The sequence below is a fragment of the Harpia harpyja genome, chromosome 13, assembly GCF_026419915.1.
Source record: "Harpia harpyja isolate bHarHar1 chromosome 13, bHarHar1 primary haplotype, whole genome shotgun sequence".
Lineage (NCBI taxonomy): Eukaryota > Metazoa > Chordata > Aves > Accipitriformes > Accipitridae > Harpia > Harpia harpyja.
This window is the reverse complement of record NC_068952.1, coordinates 44,913,361-44,933,211: the sequence shown is the minus strand read 5'-3', so window position 1 is coordinate 44,933,211 and position 19,851 is coordinate 44,913,361. Positions and strand designations below refer to the sequence as shown.

Below are 19,851 nucleotides of genomic sequence, written 5' to 3'. Positions count from 1 at the left end.
GGGGAGACTCGGGGAAAGCGGGATCCCCGCGGGGTCCTGGGGGGGTCCAGCCCCGGGCGGAGGGGTGCGTGCGTGTGTGATGCGGACGGGAACCGGCGTGTGGGGGCGATCCGGGGGGTGGGGGTGGTCCCCGGCGCGGGGGCAGATCTGAGGCGGGGGGGTGCCCCGGGGTGGGGGGGATCCCAGCCTGGGGGGGGGTGGGGGGGTGGGGGGGTGGGGGTGGGGGGCGGCGGGGGCTGTCCCGGGCTGGTGCCCTCCCCCGGCCGGTGCCTCCCCCGGCCCGGCAGCGCCTCCTCCCGCCCCCCCGCGCCAGGCGGAGCCGGAGCCGGAGCCGGAGCGGAGCCGGTGCCGGGGCGGCTCATTGCGGCGCGGCGCGGCGGCAGCATGGCCACCACCGTGCCCTGCACCCGCTTCACCGACGAGTACCAGCTCTACGAGGAGATCGGCAAGTAAGGGCCGCCGGCACCGGGCACCGGGCACCGGGCACCGAGCAACGGCCCCGGCCGCGGGCGGAGCGCGGGGGGCGGCGGGGGCGGGCGGGGGGGGGCGCTGCCCGGGGCTCCGGCCGCCGCTCGGTGCAGACGTGACGCATCCCCCCCCCCCCCCCCCCCCCGCGGCGGGACAGGGCACCCGGGACCGGCCCCCCCACCCCCCCCCCCAACCCCCGGGACCGGGCCTGCCCAGCCCCCCCCCCCCCGTCGGCCGTCCCCCCCCCCCCCCGCCCTCCCCCCGGTACTGGCCCGGCCCCCCGCTTATACCGCCCCCCCCCGGCCCCGTACCTACCCCCCCCCCCCAGCTTCCCCCCCGCGGCCCTGGCCGCAGGGACCCCCGGGCCTTACAGCCAACCCCGGCGGCCCGGACCCCCAAGATCCTCCGAGTCCCGCACCCCCACCCCATAGACGACCCCCCCCCCAGTCCCCGCAGCCCCCTTGTTCCCCAAGGACCCCCCCATCCTTACGGACCCCCACTCTTACAGCCCCCCCCCCATCTTTCCTGACCCCCGCAGTCCTCCCCAGTCCCAATCACCCATCCCTATAGACCCCCCCCAGTCCTTATAGCTGCCCTTGACCCCTATGGACCCCCCATCCTTACAGACCCCCTCTCCATCTCTCCTGACCCCCCAGTCCTTATAGACCCCCCAGCACTCCCGATCCCGCCCCTGGCTCCTACAGGACCCCCCATCCTCACAGACCCCACACATCTCTCAGATCTCCTGGTCCTTATAGCTGCCCTGGTCTCTATAGACCCCCATCCCCTCCAACCCCCCCCCCAAAGCCCTTATCAACACCATTCCCCCCCAGCCCTTATAGCCACGCCAGTCCTTATAGACCTCCCAAACCCCCTCAGTCCTGATAGACCCCCCCCTTGAGTCCTTACAGCCCCCCCTGGACCCTATAGACATCCCTCATCCTCCAGACCGTCCTTGAGTCCTTATAGGCACCCTGCTCCTTTTAGACCCACCCCCCCCATCCTCCAGGCCCCCCCTTGCCCCCCCACCCCTATAGATCCCCCCAATCTCTCCAGACCCCCCCCCCCCCCCCATCTCTATAGACCCCCTCAGCCATATCTCCCCTCTGGTCCTTATAGATCTTTCTCATCCACCAGCCCCCATTAGACCCCTTTTGGGCCTTATATAACTCCCCAAATCTGCTACCCCCGCCTGCCAGTCGTTATAGATGCAGCCCTTCTGGACCCTCCTAGTCCTTAAAGACCCCCCCCAGGTCCCCCCCTACCCCCCCCGGGTCCTTCCACCCCCCCAGACACCCCCCCCGTGTCCATGAACCCCCCCAGGGTGGTGTTGGGAGGAGCTGGTTTTGGGGGGGCTCATTTGTCCCCCAATGCCGGGGGGGGGGCAGATCCCCTCGACCTGCGTGCAGGGTTGGGGGGGGTAAAACCGGGAGGCGGGGGGGAAGGTGGGGACAGACCTTGTCGGGGGAGGGGGGGGACCCCCGCTATAGTGGGGGGACATTTTGCAGGGGTAGACATAGTCCCTTTGGGGGTACTGGGGGGGGGGGGCACGTGGTGCCATCGGGGGCTATTCCCTCGCTTTCCCCAAAATCCAGCCCGTCCTGGTTGCCATGGCAACGTGGTGTGCCCCCCCCCCCCCGCCATCCCTCCGTGTCACCCCGCCAGCCACCGCGTGTGTCTGTGTGTCCCCCCCCCCCATGCCGGGACTGTTGGGGACATCTGCCCCCGGCCGGTGGGGAAACTGAGGCACAGCTGGGGGGTCCGTGACATTCATCCCTCCCGCAGGAGCTGACACCCCACCGTGTCCCCCGTCCCTGGGGCCACGTGGGGAGGCGACGGGGGGGGGGACCGGGGGGGGGTGCCAGGCCCCGGAGAGTTCCCCTTTGTCCCCCGGTGGTGGCAGGATCCCCACTGTCCCAGCCAGCGCAGGGCCCCTCGTGTCCCGGGATGTGGGGACCTCGTGTGGTGGCAGGGGAAGGCCTGGCCCCCCCCACGTGTCCCCCACAGGACCCTCGGCACGGCGGGGCCGGGGTGCTCGCCGGGCTCTGCCGTGTCCCCCAGCCCAGCTCCGGGGGACGTGCCTACGAGGGGTCCCCTCTGTGCCCCCCGCCAGACGCTGCCCTGACCCCCCCCCCCCCCAGGCGTGGGTGCTGCTGAGCACAGGCAGAGCGGGGACACCCGCTGCCCCCTGGGGTCCCTGGCATGGGCAGGGACGTCGGTCCTGGAAGGGGGACAGGTGGGTGGCGGCACTTGGCGGGGCTGCGGGCGAGCGGGTGCCGCTGCCCGGCGTGGGCGCATGGCCACGCTGTCCCCGTCCCCGTCCCTGTCCCCGTCCCGAGGGTGCCGGTGGCCGGCTGGCTCCCCGTGCCCCGCCGGGTCCGCAGCCGGGCCCTGTGCCCGCTGCCACCATCGCCACCGCCACCATCGCCACCACCATCACCACCATGGCCACCGCTGCCATCCGGGCCACCCGCCGTCCCCATGGCAACGGGCTGCCGGTGCTGGATCCTTCCCGCGACCCCCTCCGTGATGCTGGCCCCTGGCCCCCTGCCACGCACTCGCCCCACCCAGCCCCCCCGCTCCCGCCCGGCACCCCCCGGCACCCCCATCCGCAGGTCTCTGGCGTGCCTGGGTCGGGGGCCGAGCGGCGTCGGGGCCCCCCCCCCCCCCGGTGTCAGGGTTCACCCCCCCCGGGTGCTGAGTCACGGCTGGCGCAGCCCCCAGCCACGGGGTGCTGAGTCATGGGTGGGAGCCCACCCAGGCCTAGTTTTGGGGGGGGGGGGCACTGAGGCAGGCGGGGGGCGCTGAGCCTGTCCCCCCTCCCCAGGGGAGCTTTCTCGGTGGTCCGGCGCTGCGTCAAGCTCTGCACCGGCCATGAGTATGCCGCCAAGATCATCAACACCAAAAAGCTCTCCGCCAGAGGTAGGACACCCCCCCCCCCAGAGAAAACCCCCCCCCCCCACCCATGGGGTGGGTGCCACCGGGGACACCCCCCAGCCCGGCCCACCTGGGGCCCATGGTGACACCCATGACACCCGTGGTGCTCATGGCACAGGGGTGCCGTCTGGGGGGTGGGGGGGTGCTCCGTGGGGGCTGGATCCCGGCTCTCCCCCTCCCCATTCCTCCTGCTGCCCCACGGGTTCCACCCCCCCCCCCCGCCCTGGGCTCCCCCTCGGTGCTCCACAGCAGCCGTGGTGTCCCCTGGGGGGGTGGTGGGTGCACAGGTGTGAGCAGGTTCTGTGTGTGTGTGTATGTGCACGCACGTGTATGTGCATACGCTGTGTGCAAAGGGGCGTGGGTGTGTGCGCGCACAGGTGTGAGCAGTGTGTGTGTGCCTGGGGGGAGGGGGTGTGCACCGTTGTGAGCTCTCTGTGTGTGTGCACACAGGTGTGAGCAGTGTGTGCATGCATGGGTGTGACACTGTGTGTGCATGGGCACATGTGCATGCACGGGTGTGTGCGTGCATGGGGGTGCGTGCTTGCACAGGTGCGAGGGGTGTGTTGTGTGTGTGACGTGTATGTGGGGGGGTTACGCACAGGTGTGTGCAGTGTGTGCGTGTGCATGGGGGTGTGTCTGTGCACCAGTGTGAGCTCTGTGTGTGCACACAGGTGTGTGATGTGTACAGGGGTGTGTGTGCATGCACAGGTGTGTGCGTGCATGCACGTATGTGTGTGCACACGTGTGTGTTCATGGGTGTGGGTGTGCACACATGTGAGCAGTGGGGGGGTGCATGAGTGTGTGCACGCACAGGAGTGCGTGTGTTCTCAGTGTGCGTGGGGGTGTGCACACAGGTTGTGAGCAGGCAGAGCGTGTGTGTGTGCACTGTGTCAGTGGGTTTGTGGGTCCACGTGCACACGTCAGCAGCATGTGTGTGCAATGCATACACAGGTGTGTGCACTGCATGCGTGAGGGTCTATGTGTGCGCACACGTGCGAGCAGGGTGTGTGCGTGCACGCCTGTAGTGTGTCATAGGGTGTGCACACACCTTAGCAGTGTGTGTGCCCACTGTGTGCATGGGGTGTGTGCAGGTGTGGGACATGTGTGTGCACAGGGTGCGTGGATGTAGGTGGGGGGGGGTGTGCACATGTGTGAGCAGGCAGTGTACAGTTGCAGTGAGTGCGTGGGGGTGTACTCTGTGTGCGTACACACACGTGTGTGTACCTTGGCCATGGATGTGTGTGTGCGCAGAGGTGTGAGCAGCGTGTGTTTGCTCTTTGTGAGTGCAGTGTACGTGGGTGTGTGTGCACACACGTGTGCGCGTTGTCTCTGTGCACACTGTACATCGGTGTGTGTGCACACGTGTGTGCGGGGGTGGTGTGCACTACATGTGAGCTGTGTGTGATCATGGCTATACATGTGTGTACACACACACATGTGTGCAGGGGGGTGTGTGTGAGCAGGTGCACACCCCTGTCCATGTGTCCTCCCTGCCCAGCACAGCCCTTGCCCTGCCTGTCCCTGCCCGGCCCCCGGCCCCCCCCGAGCCACCCCCAGGCCGCAGTGTGGCACAGCGGGGCTGGGCACCAGCCTGTGTGCACAGGTACGGCCGCACACAGGGACGACCACACACATGGGTACAGCTGCACACCCCGGTACAGACACATACACAGGGACAACCACACACACGGGTACAGCTGCACGCAGGTACACACGCATACACAGGGACAGCTGCACACCCTGGTACACACACATACATGGGTACAGCCACACACAGGTACAGCCACACACTCATACAGTGGCAATCACAGGTACACACGTGTACAGCCACATTCTGATACAGCCGCACACACAAGTACAGCCACACACACAGGTACAGCCGCACACGGGTACAGCTGCACACACAGGTGCAGCCACATGCAGAGGTACAGCTGCACGGATGCACAGCTGCACGCACAGTTACAGCCACATGCAGGCATATGTATGTACACCTGCATATACAGGTACAACCACACACACGGGTACAGCTGCACACTCATACAGTGGCAAACATGGGTACACATGTGACACGTGGCCACTCATAGGTACAGCTGCACACACACAGAGGTACACTCGCACACACAAGTACAGCCACATACAGAGGTACACTCGTGCACACTGGTCCAGCTGCACACATGGGTACAGCCGCACACAGGCACACCCGCACACACAGGCGTGCCTGCACATGTGTGCGTAACTACATGTACAGCCCCCCTCCATGTACCTGGGCAGCCACACATACATCCACACCCGCACGCCTGCAACACATACACAACCACACGCACACCCACACACACGTACAGCCACTCATGCTTGCACGCCCGCACACACATCCATACATGCACAACCACACAGATGTATATCCACACACACGCATGCACAGTTGCATAAACATGCACGACCACACACGCGTGTGCACACCCAGACACACCAACACCCACGTGCACGTGCCCACAGGTGCACACCCACACACACACATGCACACCAGTACAGGCATGCACAGTCCCCATCGACACCCCCCACACCTGCACCCTTGTGCATGCCTGCACACCCACCCACTTGCACGCACACCTGCACCCACCCACCCACAGAGACACGTGCACTCACACGTGGGCACCTGCGGGCTCCTCCAGCCAGGGACGGGGACGGGGACGGGGAGAGGTGACCCCCTGTGGTGCACGTGGGGCTGGGGTGTCCCGGGGTGGGGGCGTGGGATGGGTGTCCTGGCTGACCCCTGTGTCCCCAGACCACCAGAAGCTGGAGCGGGAGGCCCGCATCTGCCGGCTGCTGAAGCACTCCAACATCGGTGAGTGACGCCTGGCCCGGGACACGTGGGTGCCACCCCGGGGGTCACCCTGGGGGTCTGCCGGGTGCCACCCGGGGATGCGCTGGGTGCCACACTGGGATATGCTGGGTGCACACCTGGGCACCTGTGGAGTCTCACCCCTGGGGTCCTGCTGGGTGCCACCCCAGGGACGTGCTGGATGCCGCCCTGGGGACATGGCGGGTGCCACCGGGGGGGGGGGGGGGTGCCACCCTGGGAACATGTGGGGTCCTGCTAGGTGCACATCCCAGGGAGACGCTGGGTGCCACCATGGGGATGTGCTGGGTGCTCCTCTGGGGACATATGGGGTCCCACCCTTGGGGTCCTGCTGGGTGCCACCACTGGGACACGCTGGGTGCCCCCCTGGGGTCACACTGGGTGCCCCCCTGGGGTCCTGCTGGGTGCTACCATGGGACACGCTGGGTGCAGATGTGAGGGCTGCGTGTGACACAGACACACGTGTGTCACACGTGGCGGCTGCCCCGGGGGCTCCTGGGGCCGAGGCTGAGCCTGCCCCCATCCCCATCCTGTCCCCACAGTGCGGCTCCACGACAGCATCTCAGAGGAGGGTTTCCATTACCTCGTCTTTGACCTGTGAGTGCGGCTGGGGGGGTCAGGGGGTGTCGGGGGGGTCCTAGGGGGTTGGGGGTGCCCAGGGCACTTGGGTCCCGGGGTGACGTGGTGCCCCGGCTGCGTTGCAGGGTGACCGGCGGCGAGCTCTTCGAGGACATCGTGGCGCGGGAGTACTACAGTGAGGCTGATGCCAGGTGAGCCCCCGCGCCCCCCGCCCCAGACCCCCCCAAACACCCCTGGACACCCCCAGCCCCCCCCGGTGCCCTCCCCCACCCGGGGGCTGCAGGGATGGGGCAGCTCCAGCAAGGCAGGCAGGGGGGGCACCCAGTGGGTGTGGGGGGTGCCCCCCCCATTATCGTAACTCCCCCACTGGCTCCATTCTGCTGCCGGGTGCTCAGTGGGCCCCCCCACGTCCCACCCCCCCCCCCCCATGCTACGCCCCCTGCCGCTGAGGCCTGGCGCTGTCATGACATGTGCTGGGGGGAGGCTGGTGGTGGGGGGGGGCCCCCAGGGCCCCCCCCGTGCCGGTGCTGAGACCCCAGTGCCCTGTGTGCCCACCGTGTGCCCGTCCCCGTGGTCTCTGGGCTTTCACAACATTGTTTCTCCCCCTCTCTCGTTCCCCCCATCTCCGCCTCCCCCCCGTCCCCCCCCCCGTGCCCCCCACCCCCCTCCGTCCGTCCCGTCCCCCCGTTCCCCTGTCCCTCCCCGTCTCCCATCACGCGTCGCTCGGGCTCTGTGCGTGTCCGTGTGTCCGTCCGTGTGTCCGTCCGTCCGTCCCACCGCTGCCCCTCTGCTCGCTGCCCCGCTCCCCCCCGCCCCGGCACCCCCTTCCCTGTGTTTTGCCTCCTGCCCCCCAACCTGCCCCCCACCCTGCCCCTCTACCCTCCCATCCCCCCTCTCCTGCCCCCCCTGTCCCCATCCCACCCCCTTTACCCCATCCAACCCCCCATCCTGCCCCCCTCCCATCCCCTGCCCCTCATCCTGCCCCCCCATCCTACCCCAATCCTGCCCCCTGCCATCCCCTTTACCCCCTCCTGCCCCCCATCCTGCCCCGCTCCCACCCCCCTTACCCCATCCTGCCCCCCTCTCCCACCTCTTCTCCCCATCCTGTCCCCCCAACCTCTGCCCCCCCGCCCCCCCGTTTTGTTTTGCAGTCACTGTGTCCATGAGCTATTAGCACGCGTTTCTCCCACCCATCACTTTGCCCCTGTGCAGAGGGAGCCGCAGGTCAGTATAACGGGGGGGGGGCCGGGGGGGCCGTGCCCCCCGCGCTGCCCCCCGCCCGCTGGAGCATCCCGCTTCCCGGCCCCCCGCTCCCCTCGCCGGGACCCCACTTTGGGGCTCTCTCCTCCCTCCTTTTTCTGACACGCGCCCCCACTTTTTTTGCACCCCCTTGCAGGGAGGTTGCCCCCCCCTCCATGCCCCAGCACCCCCAGCCAGGCGGGGGCCCCCCCTTCACCCCCATTTCAGCCTCTCATCCCCCCGCTCCTTCCCTCTTTCTTTCTTGTCTCGTCTCCATCTGCCCTCCCCGCACCCCCCGTCCCCGTCCCCCCCCCCCGTGAGTCCTGTCTGGGGGACCCCGGCGTCCGGGCAGCAGCAGGGCTGGGAGGGGTCCCCACGGAGGGGGGGGCACAGCATCGTCATTAGGGTGATCCCCATGGCTCCATGCCAAGATGGGAGCACCCCTGTGATGGGCACCCAGGGGGGAGGCCCCCCCCCAGGCAGGGGCAAGGGGGGGGTGCCAAGCTCAGCACCCCCCCCCCTGCAATGTGAGATCACCGCTTGTTTTTGTAGGGTCCCGTCCCCCCAAGGGTGCAGCGCGGTGCTGGCAGTGGGGCAGGGGGCTGGTTTGAGGGGGGGCACAGGTCCCGGGTGCCCCCAGGCAGGGGGGGGTGCGGGAGGTGGTGGTGGTGGTGGGGGCAGCGTACCCCTGACCCGCCCCCCTCGACGTTTGCACGCAGCCACTGCATCCAGCAGATCCTGGAGGCTGTCCTCCACTGTCACCAAATGGGGGTCGTCCACAGGGACCTCAAGGTGAGTGACCCCCCGTCCGTCCGTCCATCCCTCTGCACAGGGCAGTTCTCCCCCCTCCCCACGTCTCGGGGTCCCTGAGTCCCCACAGCTTGGGGGGGGGGGGCCCCGGCTCAGTGGGTCCCCCGAGCCCCCAGGTCCTAGGGGTGGGGGTTAGTGAGCTCCCCCTGGGGCTGGGGGGGGTCCCCTCTGCTCTGAGTGCCTCCAGCTGCCACCTCCGCTTTCTGGGGGTGTCTGTGACCCCCCCCATTCACGGCACACTCTTGCGCTGAGTTGGGTGTTCACAGCGACCCCCCCACCCACCCCAGCTCGCCCCCACATCCCCCCCATTGGGGTGCGGGGTGGGGAGGGGCTCGAGCTTGGCTATGGGGTGGGTCGGGGGGGGACGACATGGGGACAGGGTGACGCTGAGCTGTTGGGCTCTGCCACCCGGGCACACCCCGGCCATTCAGCACGGGGCTCAGCCCCCCTGCCCGCGGCACGGGGTGGGGGGCTGGCAGACGGGCAGGACCCTCTCGGTGGCGGCTGCAAAGCCCCCTCTGCTTCCCACCCCCCGGCCCGGTTCCTCCTGTCCCCTCCTCACCCCATGCCCGGCACTGCCCGCGGCAGCCGGAGAACCTGCTCCTGGCCAGCAAATGCAAAGGGGCGGCGGTGAAGCTGGCTGACTTCGGCCTCGCCATCGAGGTGCAAGGCGATCAGCAGGCCTGGTTCGGTGAGTGCCGCCGCCTGCCCGTGCCCACCGCATCCCTCTCCCGTGCCCACCACATCCCCCCGTGCCCACCCTGTCGCTGCACCGTGCTCACCGCGTCCCTGTCCCATGCCCACCGCATCCCTGCGCCATGCCCACCGCATCCCCCCCATTCCCACCGCGTCCCTGTGCCATGCCGCGTCCCCGTCCTCTGCCCACCGTGCCCTGCCCCATCCCTGCTGCGTCCCTGCCCCGTGCCCACAGCATCCCGCCCACCGTGTGCCAGCTCTGTGCCCACTGCGTACCCCCCCGGGCCCACCGCATCCCTGTCCCGTGCCCACCGTGTCCCTGCGCCATGCCCACTGTGTCCTTGCAACATGCCCACTGCATCCCGCCCGGTCCCTGTCCCTGTCCCTGTCCCTGCCCGCCACGGCAGCTCGGCTCAGCTCAGCTCCTGCCGTCTCCATCCCAGGCTTCGCGGGCACGCCTGGCTACCTCTCCCCCGAAGTCCTGCGCAAAGAGGCCTACGGCAAACCCGTGGACATCTGGGCATGCGGTAAGAGCCCGTCCCTGCCCGATCTCCATCCCAGTCCCACCCTGTCCCCATCCCTCTCCCCATCCTGGGCTGCGTGCCCCAGCTGTGCCGCACTCTCCCAGCTGGGTGGGTGCTGCCGTGGGGGACGGTGCCATCCTGGCAGCACTGGGGAGGCTGGCACGGGGACAGGCCATCTCGGGGAAACCGCTGTCCTGTGTCCCCAGCCCCCCGCCCGCCCCTGACCCCCGCTCTCCCTCACCCAGGTGTCATCCTGTACATCCTGCTGGTGGGGCTACCCGCCATTTTGGGATGAGGACCAGCACAAACTCTACCAACAGATCAAGGCCGGTGCCTACGATGTAAGTCCCCCCGCGCCAGGCCCCCCCTGCACAGTGGCCAGCTGGCCCGTTAACTCTGGAACCTACTGAGGGATGCTACAGCTAGTCGCCACCAGGCAGAGCCTGGGGGATGGCTTTGGGCCATGTCTCCGGTGGCTGGTTGGGGACATGTGGGGAGGTGGAGGGGACAATGGGCACCATGGGGCTGCCCCTCCCCAGCCCATCACCCCCCCTGTGTCCCGTCCCCCCCCCAGTTCCCTTCACCCGAGTGGGACACGGTCACCCCCCGAAGCGAAAAACCTCATCAACCAGATGCTGACCATCAACCCTGCCAAGCGCATCACAGCCCATGAAGCCCTCAAGCACCCGTGGGTCTGCGTAAGTGCTGTGTCCCCCCGTCGTCCCCCCGCCCCGGTGTGTGTCCCCCGGCCTGGTGGCCGCTGACACCTGGCACTGACCCCCCCTTGTCCCCTGCAGCAACGCTCCACCGTGGCCTCCATGATGCACAGGCAGGAGACAGTCGAGTGTCTGAAAAAGTTCAACGCCCGGAGGAAGCTCAAGGTGAGATCTTCTCCAGGGAGAAGCCTGGGCTGGATCCGACCCTGGCTGTGCCCGGTGTTCCCCCACCGGCACAGCACCATCCCTTTCCACGGGCACAGTCCCACCCTTCCCATGCCCGGTGCAGTACGGTTGCATCTGGCAGCACCTGGTACAGCACCGTCCTGTCCCAGGCACTCCACGGTCCCATCCTGGCCACACTCGGTGCTTTGCCAAGGGCCACAGTCCCATCCCAGTGGTACCCGGTGCAGCACGGTCCAATCCTGGCCCTGCTTGGCACATCACCCCGTCCCATGGCCCATCCTGCTCCCCCCCATCCCATTGCCCTGTCCCAGGGCCTCATCCTGCACCCCCCCTCCCTTGCAGGGCGCCATCCTCACCACCATGTTGGCCACCAGGAACTTCTCAGGTAAGGGGGGGGGCTCCCACTGGCCGGGGGGGGCCGGGGGGCCACAGCCCCCCCCGCCCGCAAGGCCCTGCCGAGGCCGGTGCCCCCCTCCCCGTCTCTCTGTCGCTGTCTTTCTCTCTTTTTCCCACCCCCCCCCTTAACCCGCCCCCCCCCCCCCCCCTTTTTTCCCTGTCGGCGAGGACGGGGGCGTGCGTTAGCCAAGGGGGGGGGCAGGATCCAGCCCCCCCCCCACCCCACGCACCACAGCAGCAGGTAGTGCCCCGTCCCCATGTCGTCCCCCCACACCCCCCCCCCCACTCCAGTGGCTGGCGGTGGAGGTGGCGGGGGGGGGGAACACATGTGGAGGCGGGGGGGGACACACACACGACGACGGAGCAGCGTCAGCCACCCCCAGGCCTGAGGCCAGGGTGATGGACACCCGAGGACTTGGTGTTGGGGAGGGTGGAGGGGTGGGAAGGTGGGGGTCCGGCTGCAGCCCCCCCCCCCCCAAACCTGCCCCCACCTCCCTAACAGGAGCTCTGCTCCCTTTCTCTCTCTCCTCTCTCTCTCTCTCTCTCTCTCTCCTGCCCGTCCTCTGCCCGTCTCCTGCCCGCAGTGGGCAGACAGACCACCCGCTCCTCCGACCATGTCGGCGGCCGCCGCCGGGGCCCCCCTGGGGCTGGTGGAACAAGGTAGACGCGTCCGCAAAGGGCCCCCCCCGGCCCCCCCCCACCGGCCCCGCTTGGTTCTGTGTGTCCCCCCCCAACTCCCAGCCCCAGATCCTTTGTCCCTTGTCCCCCCCCAACCATCCTCTTCCTCACCTACACCCCCCCCCCAACGGGTTTCGGGTGCCCTCCTCGGAAATCGGAGCGCATGCATGGCCCCCCTGCATTGCCCCCCCCCTGCACCCCCTCCCACCAGCCTCTCCCCCTCCCCACGGGGACTGAGAGATGCCACTGCCCCCACCCCCCGCTATCACCCCCCCAGCTGGTCCCGGGGGGGTCTCTGTGGCGGCCCCCCCCCAGTGCTTGTCCCCCACAATCCCGGGGGGGGCTGCTTGGGTGCTTGTGCCCTGCTCCGGCCAGTGGTCCCTGGTGGGGGGACACACTGTGGTGGCACCCCCTGGGGACACCCACCTGGGTCAGCAATGGGGAGCTGGGGGGGCCATAATTTTAGGGTGTGTCCCCCCCCATTGCTCCCACCCCATGGCACTGCCTCCCCGTCCCCCCACACACAGGGGGGGCACACCGGCGCATGGAGGGGGACAAACCCACTGCATGTCCCATGTACCCCCCGTTGCCCCCCCTGTGTCCCCCACCCTGCACGCCTGCCCCCCGGCATGTGCCCCCCCCCCGCCACCCGCATGCCCCCCCCCCCCCGCACGGCTTCCCGAGAGCTGCAGCCGGTGTTCGTGGCGCCGCGAAACACTCGGCGGGGTGTTAAACCGTGCCCCCCCTCCCCGGCTATAGCTGGCCCCCCCCCGCCGGGGATCCCCGGCCCCCCCCAATTCGGCTCTGGTTTAAACCCCCCACCTCTCAGCGCCCCGCCTGCTTTCAGAGGAGGGACCGGGACCCTTGGGGACACCCTGCCAGGGACCCCCGTGGGGACATGGGTCTGCCGGGGGGGCAGGGGTGTCCCCTTCCCCCCCCCCCCCATCAGCCCCCCCCCCCCCATTGGGTGCTACTCCGTGCCACCCTGCTGTCACCAGACTTGTCACTGCACAGCCCCCCACCACCCCCCCATGATGCCGGCGGGGGGGGGGGGGGTCCCCGAGCTCAGAGAAGTGATGAGGATGCTCGAGGTGACACCCCCCCCCCCGGCCACTTGTGTCCCCCCTGCCATGTCCCTGTCCCCCCCCCCCCACTGGCCAGAGATCGTGATAGCAGTGACAGATGCTCCCCCTGCCCCGTCCTTGTCCCCCTCCAGGGTGACACTGGGGGGGCACAGGGGGGCTGCCCCACCCCTGGACTCAACTCATCTTTTTTATGTTTTTTTTTTTTATGTTTTCCCTTTTTCCTCCTCCCCCCCCCCCCCCCGTTTCTCTCTCGCCCCCCCTCTCCTCTCTCTCTCGCTTTCCTCTCTGCATTTCTCCAAGGTAAGCCAGCCCTGCCCCCCCCCCTGCGGGGGCCTTCAGGATGGGGACCCCCCCCATCTCCTGTGTGTGTGTCCCAGGATGGGGACCCTCACCCGGGATGGGGACACCCCCAGAATGGGGACACCCCCCTCCCAGCGTGTCCCCCCCCCTCCCCCCGACACTGGGGTGGTGGGTGCTGCCAGCACCCTGGGGGGGGGCATCAGGGTGGGGGGGCCGGGAGGGGGTGTTGGGGACACACACACACACAAGGTGTCCCTTGTCCCCAAAAGAGGAGTCAGCTGCTGATGCTCTCTCCCCCCCCCCCCTCGCAGCAGCTAAGAGCTTACTGAACAAGAAGGCGGACGGCGTGAAGGTGAGGGGCCGGGGGGGGGGGGCCGGAGGGGGGGGGCCGAGGGGGGGCCCGCCCCCCCCCCCACCTCGTGCCACTGACCCCCCCCCCCTTTTCTCTCCCCCCCCCAGCCCCAGACCAACAGCACCAAAGGCAGTGCCGGTGTCACCAGCCCCAAGGGGACGCTCCCACCCGCCGCGCTGGTAGGTGCCCCCCCCTTGCCACCCACCCACCCACTGCCCCAGCCAGATCCATCCCGCCAGCCCATCCCATCCATCGCCATGCGCCCCCCCCCCGCCCCCCCCCCAACCTCGTCCGGCTGTCTGTCCGTCCAGCTGTCCCTGATGTCGCTGGGGATGGGGGGGGGGGTGGCACAAGAATGGGGAGGGGGAGTGCAGGATACAGGCACGGGGGTGCCCTGCAAGATGGACGGCAAGGTGGGTGCAGGATACGACCGTGGGGTGCCCCGTCATGCAGACGGCGAGATGGGTGCAGGATACGGGCACAGGGATGTTGTGCCGTACAGACAAGGTGGGTGCAGGATACGGGCACGGGGGATGCTGAGCACGACCCTGCCGGTCAGGTAAGTGCAGGATACGGGCATGGGGCGGCCTGGCTGGCACAGCGGGTGCAGGATGCAGGGATGACCTGGCAATGCGGACAGCAAGGTGGGTGCAGGATACGGGCACGGGGACGCCTGGCCGGCACAGCAAGTGCAGGATACGGGCACGAGCGTGGCTGGCTGGTTCCCTGAGCGCACGATACGGGCAGAGGGATACCCAGCCCACACGGCAGGTACAGGATACGGGCATGGGGATGCCCAGCCAGCACAGGGAGGGCAGGATACGGCCATGGGGATGTCTGGCTGGTTCCGTGAGTGCAGGGTATGGGCATGGGGATGCCCGGCAGGTACAGCGAGTGCAGGATGCGGGCAGAGGGATGCTCGGCTGGCACAGTGAGTGGAGTACGCTGGCACAGTGAGTGGAGTACGCAGGCACAGGGATGCCCGGCTGGCACAGCAAGTGCAGGATATGGGCACGGGGCTGCCCTCCGCGACCTGGCCGGCCTCCTCCTCGACCATCCACAGGGGTCCCGCTGCGTCTCTCTCCCCCCGACTCTCTCCCCTCTTCCCCCCCCCCCCCCTCCAGCCTCCGTCTTTCTGTGAATTAAACCATTTCGCTTTCGCTGGACTAATGACTCTCTGCTTCTCTCCCCCCCCTCTGCCCCTCCCCGAATCCGGTCTGGGTCTCTCTTCGCCCCCGTCCGCGTGCCGCTCGCTCCGTCGTCCCCCTGCTCCGTTGTCCCCCCCTCCCGGGCTCTCGCTTCCTCCCCCCCCGCCTCTGTCTCTCTCCCTTCTCCCATAGGAGCCTCAAACTACCGTAATTCATAACCCCGCGGACGGCATAAAGGTATTGCTGCCTCTCTTCCCTTCTCCGCCTCGCCCGCGTTCGTTAGCCCTCGGGGTCATTTGGGGCCCCGCTTTCCGCCTCCATCTTTCCCCCCTCCCCAGCATCAGCCATGGCGCAGGGCAGGGAGGGGGCTGACGTGGCGCTGGAGCGGATGAGGAGCGCGCATGGGGCGCGGTGACGGCGGGGGCTCCCCCGCCCCGCGGTATCTGGCATCGCCGGGGTGCTGCCGAGCCCCAGCCGGGCTCATTCCCCCCCTCCATCCCCAGCCGGGCTGGATTCTGACCCTCTCTGTTTGTCTCTCTCCCCCCGCACCGCCGCCGTCCCGCTGGCAGGAGTCGTCCGATAGCACCAACACCACCATCGAGGACGAGGACACAAAAGGTGATCGGGGAGCGGGAGGGCTGTGGGGCGCGGCTGGCGCTGGGATGCACTGGGAGGGTGCTGGAACGCACTGGGGTGGAGCTGGGATGCACTGGGAGGGTGCTGCAATGCACTAGGATGGAGCTGAGGTGCAGTGGGATGGCACTGGGATGGCAGCAGGGTGCACTGGGATGCACTGAGATTGCACTGGGATGCAATTTGACGGTGCTGGGATGGCGCTAGGGTGCATTGGGGTGTGCTGGAATGGCACTGGGACAGCACTGGATGCACTGGGAGGGTGCTGGAATGCATTGGGACGGAGCTGAGATGCACTGGGACGGTGCTGGGATGGCACCAGGATGCATTGGGGTGTACTGGAATGTAACTGGAATGCATTGGGACACCACTGTAATGGCACTGGGATGCTCTGGGATGGCAGCAGGATGCATTGGAGTGCACTGGGATGGAAATGGATGGATTGGGACACACCGTACTGGCACGGGGACGCATTGGGATGGCACTGGGGTGGGCTGAGATGGCACCAGGATGCATTGGGGTGCGCTGGGATGGCACTAGGATGCATTGGAGTGAACTGGAATGGATTGGGGCACACTGCAATGGCATAGGGGCAGACTAGAACGGCACTGGGATGCTCTGGAATGGCACCAAGGTGCACTGGGATGCATTGAGATGGCACTGGGATTCACCCAACATACACTGGGATGGCACTGGGATTCATTGAGATGGCCTGGGATGCGCTGACATGCACTGGGGTAGCTCTGGAATGCACTGAGATATATTAATGTGGCACTGGAATGGACTGGCATGTCACTGGGATGCACTGGAATGATGCTGGGACACACTGGGATGGTACCAAGATTGAGATGCACTGGATAGAACTGGGATGTATTGGGATGCACTGGAATGGCACTAGGACACAGTAGATTGGCGCTGAGATGCAGTGGGATGCACTGGGACAAACTGGAGTGCAACGATACACTCTAGAGCAGTACTGGCACACACTGGGATGGAACTGGGCTATATTGGAATGTACTAGGATGCAATAGGATGACAATGGGACATACTGGGATGGAACTGGGCTGTGTTGGAATGCACTGGGAAACACTGAGATGCACTAGGATGGCACAGGAGTGACATTGAGATGCACTGGGATATAGTGGCGTGGCACTGAGATGCAGCAGAATGGCACTGGAACACAGGGTGACACAGGAATGGACTGGGATGGTACTGGAATGCACTGGGATACAGTAGGATGGTACCAAGATGAATTGAGGTGCACTGGAATGGCAGTGGGATGAACTGGGGTGGACAGGAAGGCACTAGAATGGTACTGGGAAGCAGTAGAATGGTACTGCAATACACTGGAATGGAACTGGGATGTATTGGGATGCACTGGAATAGCACTGGGACACAGTAGATTGGCACTGAGATGCAGTGGGATGTACTGGGGCAAACTGGAGTGTAACGGTATGCTCTGGGATAGCACTGGGACATACTGGGATGGAACTGGACTGTATTGGAATGCACTGGAGTGGCACTGGGGTGGCATCAGGGTGAAATGAGGCATTGGGATATAGTGGAGTGGGGCTGCATTGGAATGGCACTGGAACACACTGGGATTGCACTGAGTTGCACTAATTCAACAGCATGATGCTGGCATGCACTGGGATAGGACTGGGGTGAACTGGAATGCTTGGAATGGCACTGGGACACAGTAAGCTGGCACTGGGTTGCATTGAAATGCACTGGGATGGCCCTGAGATGTACTGGTGTAAACTGGGGTGTATCATGATGCACTGGAATGGTACTGGGGTGTCACTGGGATGCAGTAGGATTGCACTGGGATGGAACTGAGGCATATTGGAATGCACTGGATGTATCGGAGTGCACTGGGATGTGTTGTGATGCACTTGCATGGAACTGGGTTCTATTGTAATATACTGGAATGGCACTGCGCCACAGTGGGATGGCACTGGGAGACACTGGTATTGAACTGGCTGTATTGGGATGCACTGGAATGGCACTGGGACATGCAGGGGTAACATTGGGATGCACTGGGACATGCTGAGCTGGCACTGGGATGGCACTGGGCAGCACTGGGACATGCCGGGAGGGCCCAGGACACCTGGGCCGTGGGGGTGCTGAGACCGGTGTGGCAGAGCTGCAGGGACCCTGGGCACACGGATGTCCCTGTGTCTGTCCATCTGTCTGTCCCCATGGCCCATGCATCTGTCCCCATAGTCTCTCTGTCCCCAAGGTCTGTACGTCTGTCTTCATGGTCCGGCTGTCTGTCCCCATTGTCTGTGCCTGCTCCATGGTCCGTCTGATTGTCCCCATGCTCCCCTCGCCCCCCCACATGTCCCTTCTCCAAGTCCCATGTCACCGTGTCCGTCCCAAATCCCTTCCACCCATCCCCACGGTGTGTGTGTCCATCCCTCTCCCGCCCGCCCCCCCCCAACACCCCCCCACCATCTCCACCGCCCCCCCCCTTATCCCTCCCCTCCGTCCCAGGGGACCCCGGTGTGGGGACGGGGACGGGGTGGTGACACTGGCCGTCCCCCCCGCAGCCCGCAAGCAGGAGATCATCAAGATCACGGAGCAGCTCATCGAGGCCGTCAACAACGGGGACTTTGAAGCCTATGCGTGAGTGGGGTCCCGTGGGCGGGGCAGGGTGGGACTAGGCAGGGCGTGGCCGGGCAGGGCCGCTGCTCACCCACTGCCTTGCAGGAAGATCTGCGACCCGGGGCTCACCTCCTTCGAGCCCGAGGCCCTGGGCAACCTGGTGGAGGGCATGGACTTCCACCGTTTCTACTTCGAGAACTGTGAGTGCCCGGTGCTGCCTGCGCCCTGCCTGCGCCCTGCCTGCGCCCTGCCTGCGCCCTGCCTGCGCCCTGCCTGCGCCCTGCCTGCCCAACCCATCCCTGTCCATCCTGCCTGCCTCCTTTGCTGTCCCCCCCCCCCCCGCCTGTCCTGCCTGCCCCTCTTGCCTGTCCCCTGCCTATTTGCCTTACCTGTCCCTGTCTGCCCCCCACCCCACCTGCCTGCCAGGCAATCTTGTCCATCCCCTCCCCTTTTTCTGCCTGTCCCTCTGTCCAGCCAAACTTCCCAGCCCCTGCCTGTCCCCTCTCTGTCCCTGCTTGGTCTGTCTGTCCATCCATCCTGCCCATCCTTCCTGTTCCCCTGCCCATCCTCTGCCTGGCCGCTGCCTGCTGCCCTGCCTGTTCCCCATCTGGTTCTCTTCTGCCTGCATGTCCATCCACCCGTCTCTGCCTGCTTGTCCATCCTGCCTGCACCCTCCCTGCCCATCCTGCCTGTCTGCCCATCCTGTCTGCCTATCCATCCACTCCTCCCTGCCTGTATCCCTCCCTGCCTGCCCATCCTGTCTGCCCCTCCTGCCTTTATCCCTCCCAGCCTCCCTGTCCATCCTGTCTGCCTGTCCATCCACCCACCCTCCCCATCCTGCCTGCTTCCCTGAATCCCTCCCCGCCTGCCCAGCCCTGTGCCTGCTTGGCCGTCCATCCACCTGCCCTGCCACCATCCCTGCCCGTTCCCTCCCTGCACCGCTGACGGCCGCACCCCCCCCGCCCCGCAGTGCTCTCCAAGAACAACAAGCCGATCCACACAACCATCCTGAACCCCCACGTCCACGTCATCGGCGAGGACGCCGCCTGCATCGCCTACATCCGGCCTCACCCAGTACATCGACGCCCAGGGCCGGCCTCGCACCAGCCAGTCGGAGGAGACCCGCGTCTGGCACCGCCGTGACGGCAAGTGGCAGAACGTCCACTTCCACGGCTCGGGGGCCCCCGTCGCCCCGCTCCAGTGAAGGTGAGAGCGGATCAGGGTTGGGGGGGGGGGGGCGGTACCGGTGTATCCCGGTTCTGGCTCACCCCGGGGCGGGGGGGTCCCCCCCATCCCCGCAGAGCTCGCGGTGGCTGTCCTGGTTCCAGCCCGACGGAGACGGCGATGGGAGCCGAGCCGGCAGCCGGAGCTGCGGCCCCGAAGCACGCGTCCGCATGCCTGTCCCCCCCTCCGCCCCTGCCTCCTCCCCCCCTCCAGTGCCTGTGTTTGCAGAAAACAAAAAGACAAAAAAAAAAAAAAAAAAAAAAAGCCCAAAATGACAACAACAACAAAAAAAAAGGCAAAAAAAAAAAAAAAGGGGGGAAAAAAAAGAAACCAAACCAACAAACCCCACCCAACCAAACACACACCCAAAACCAACCCAGCCGCTCGGCCACAGCCAGGGGGGCTGGGGGGGA

At 66.8% G+C, this 19,851-nt stretch overlaps 1 protein-coding gene across 1 annotated transcript; it reads left to right on the top strand.

The window, feature by feature from the left end:
- Positions 1–297: 297 nt before the first annotated feature.
- Positions 298–19,683, top strand: CAMK2B (calcium/calmodulin dependent protein kinase II beta). Its single transcript, XM_052806339.1, is given in 25 exon segments — positions 298–449; positions 3,296–3,390; positions 6,191–6,250; positions 6,808–6,862; positions 6,970–7,035; positions 8,803–8,875; positions 9,482–9,584; positions 10,033–10,116; positions 10,359–10,384; positions 10,386–10,454; positions 10,688–10,717; positions 10,719–10,811; positions 10,911–10,994; positions 11,358–11,400; positions 11,996–12,012; positions 12,014–12,071; positions 13,786–13,826; positions 13,934–14,005; positions 15,167–15,211; positions 15,544–15,592; positions 18,160–18,235; positions 18,320–18,414; positions 19,185–19,279; positions 19,281–19,420; positions 19,516–19,683. Coding segments are annotated over 24 exon segments (1,632 nt in total). The 5' UTR covers positions 298–384; the 3' UTR covers positions 19,419–19,420; positions 19,516–19,683.
- Positions 19,684–19,851: the final 168 nt, after the last annotated feature.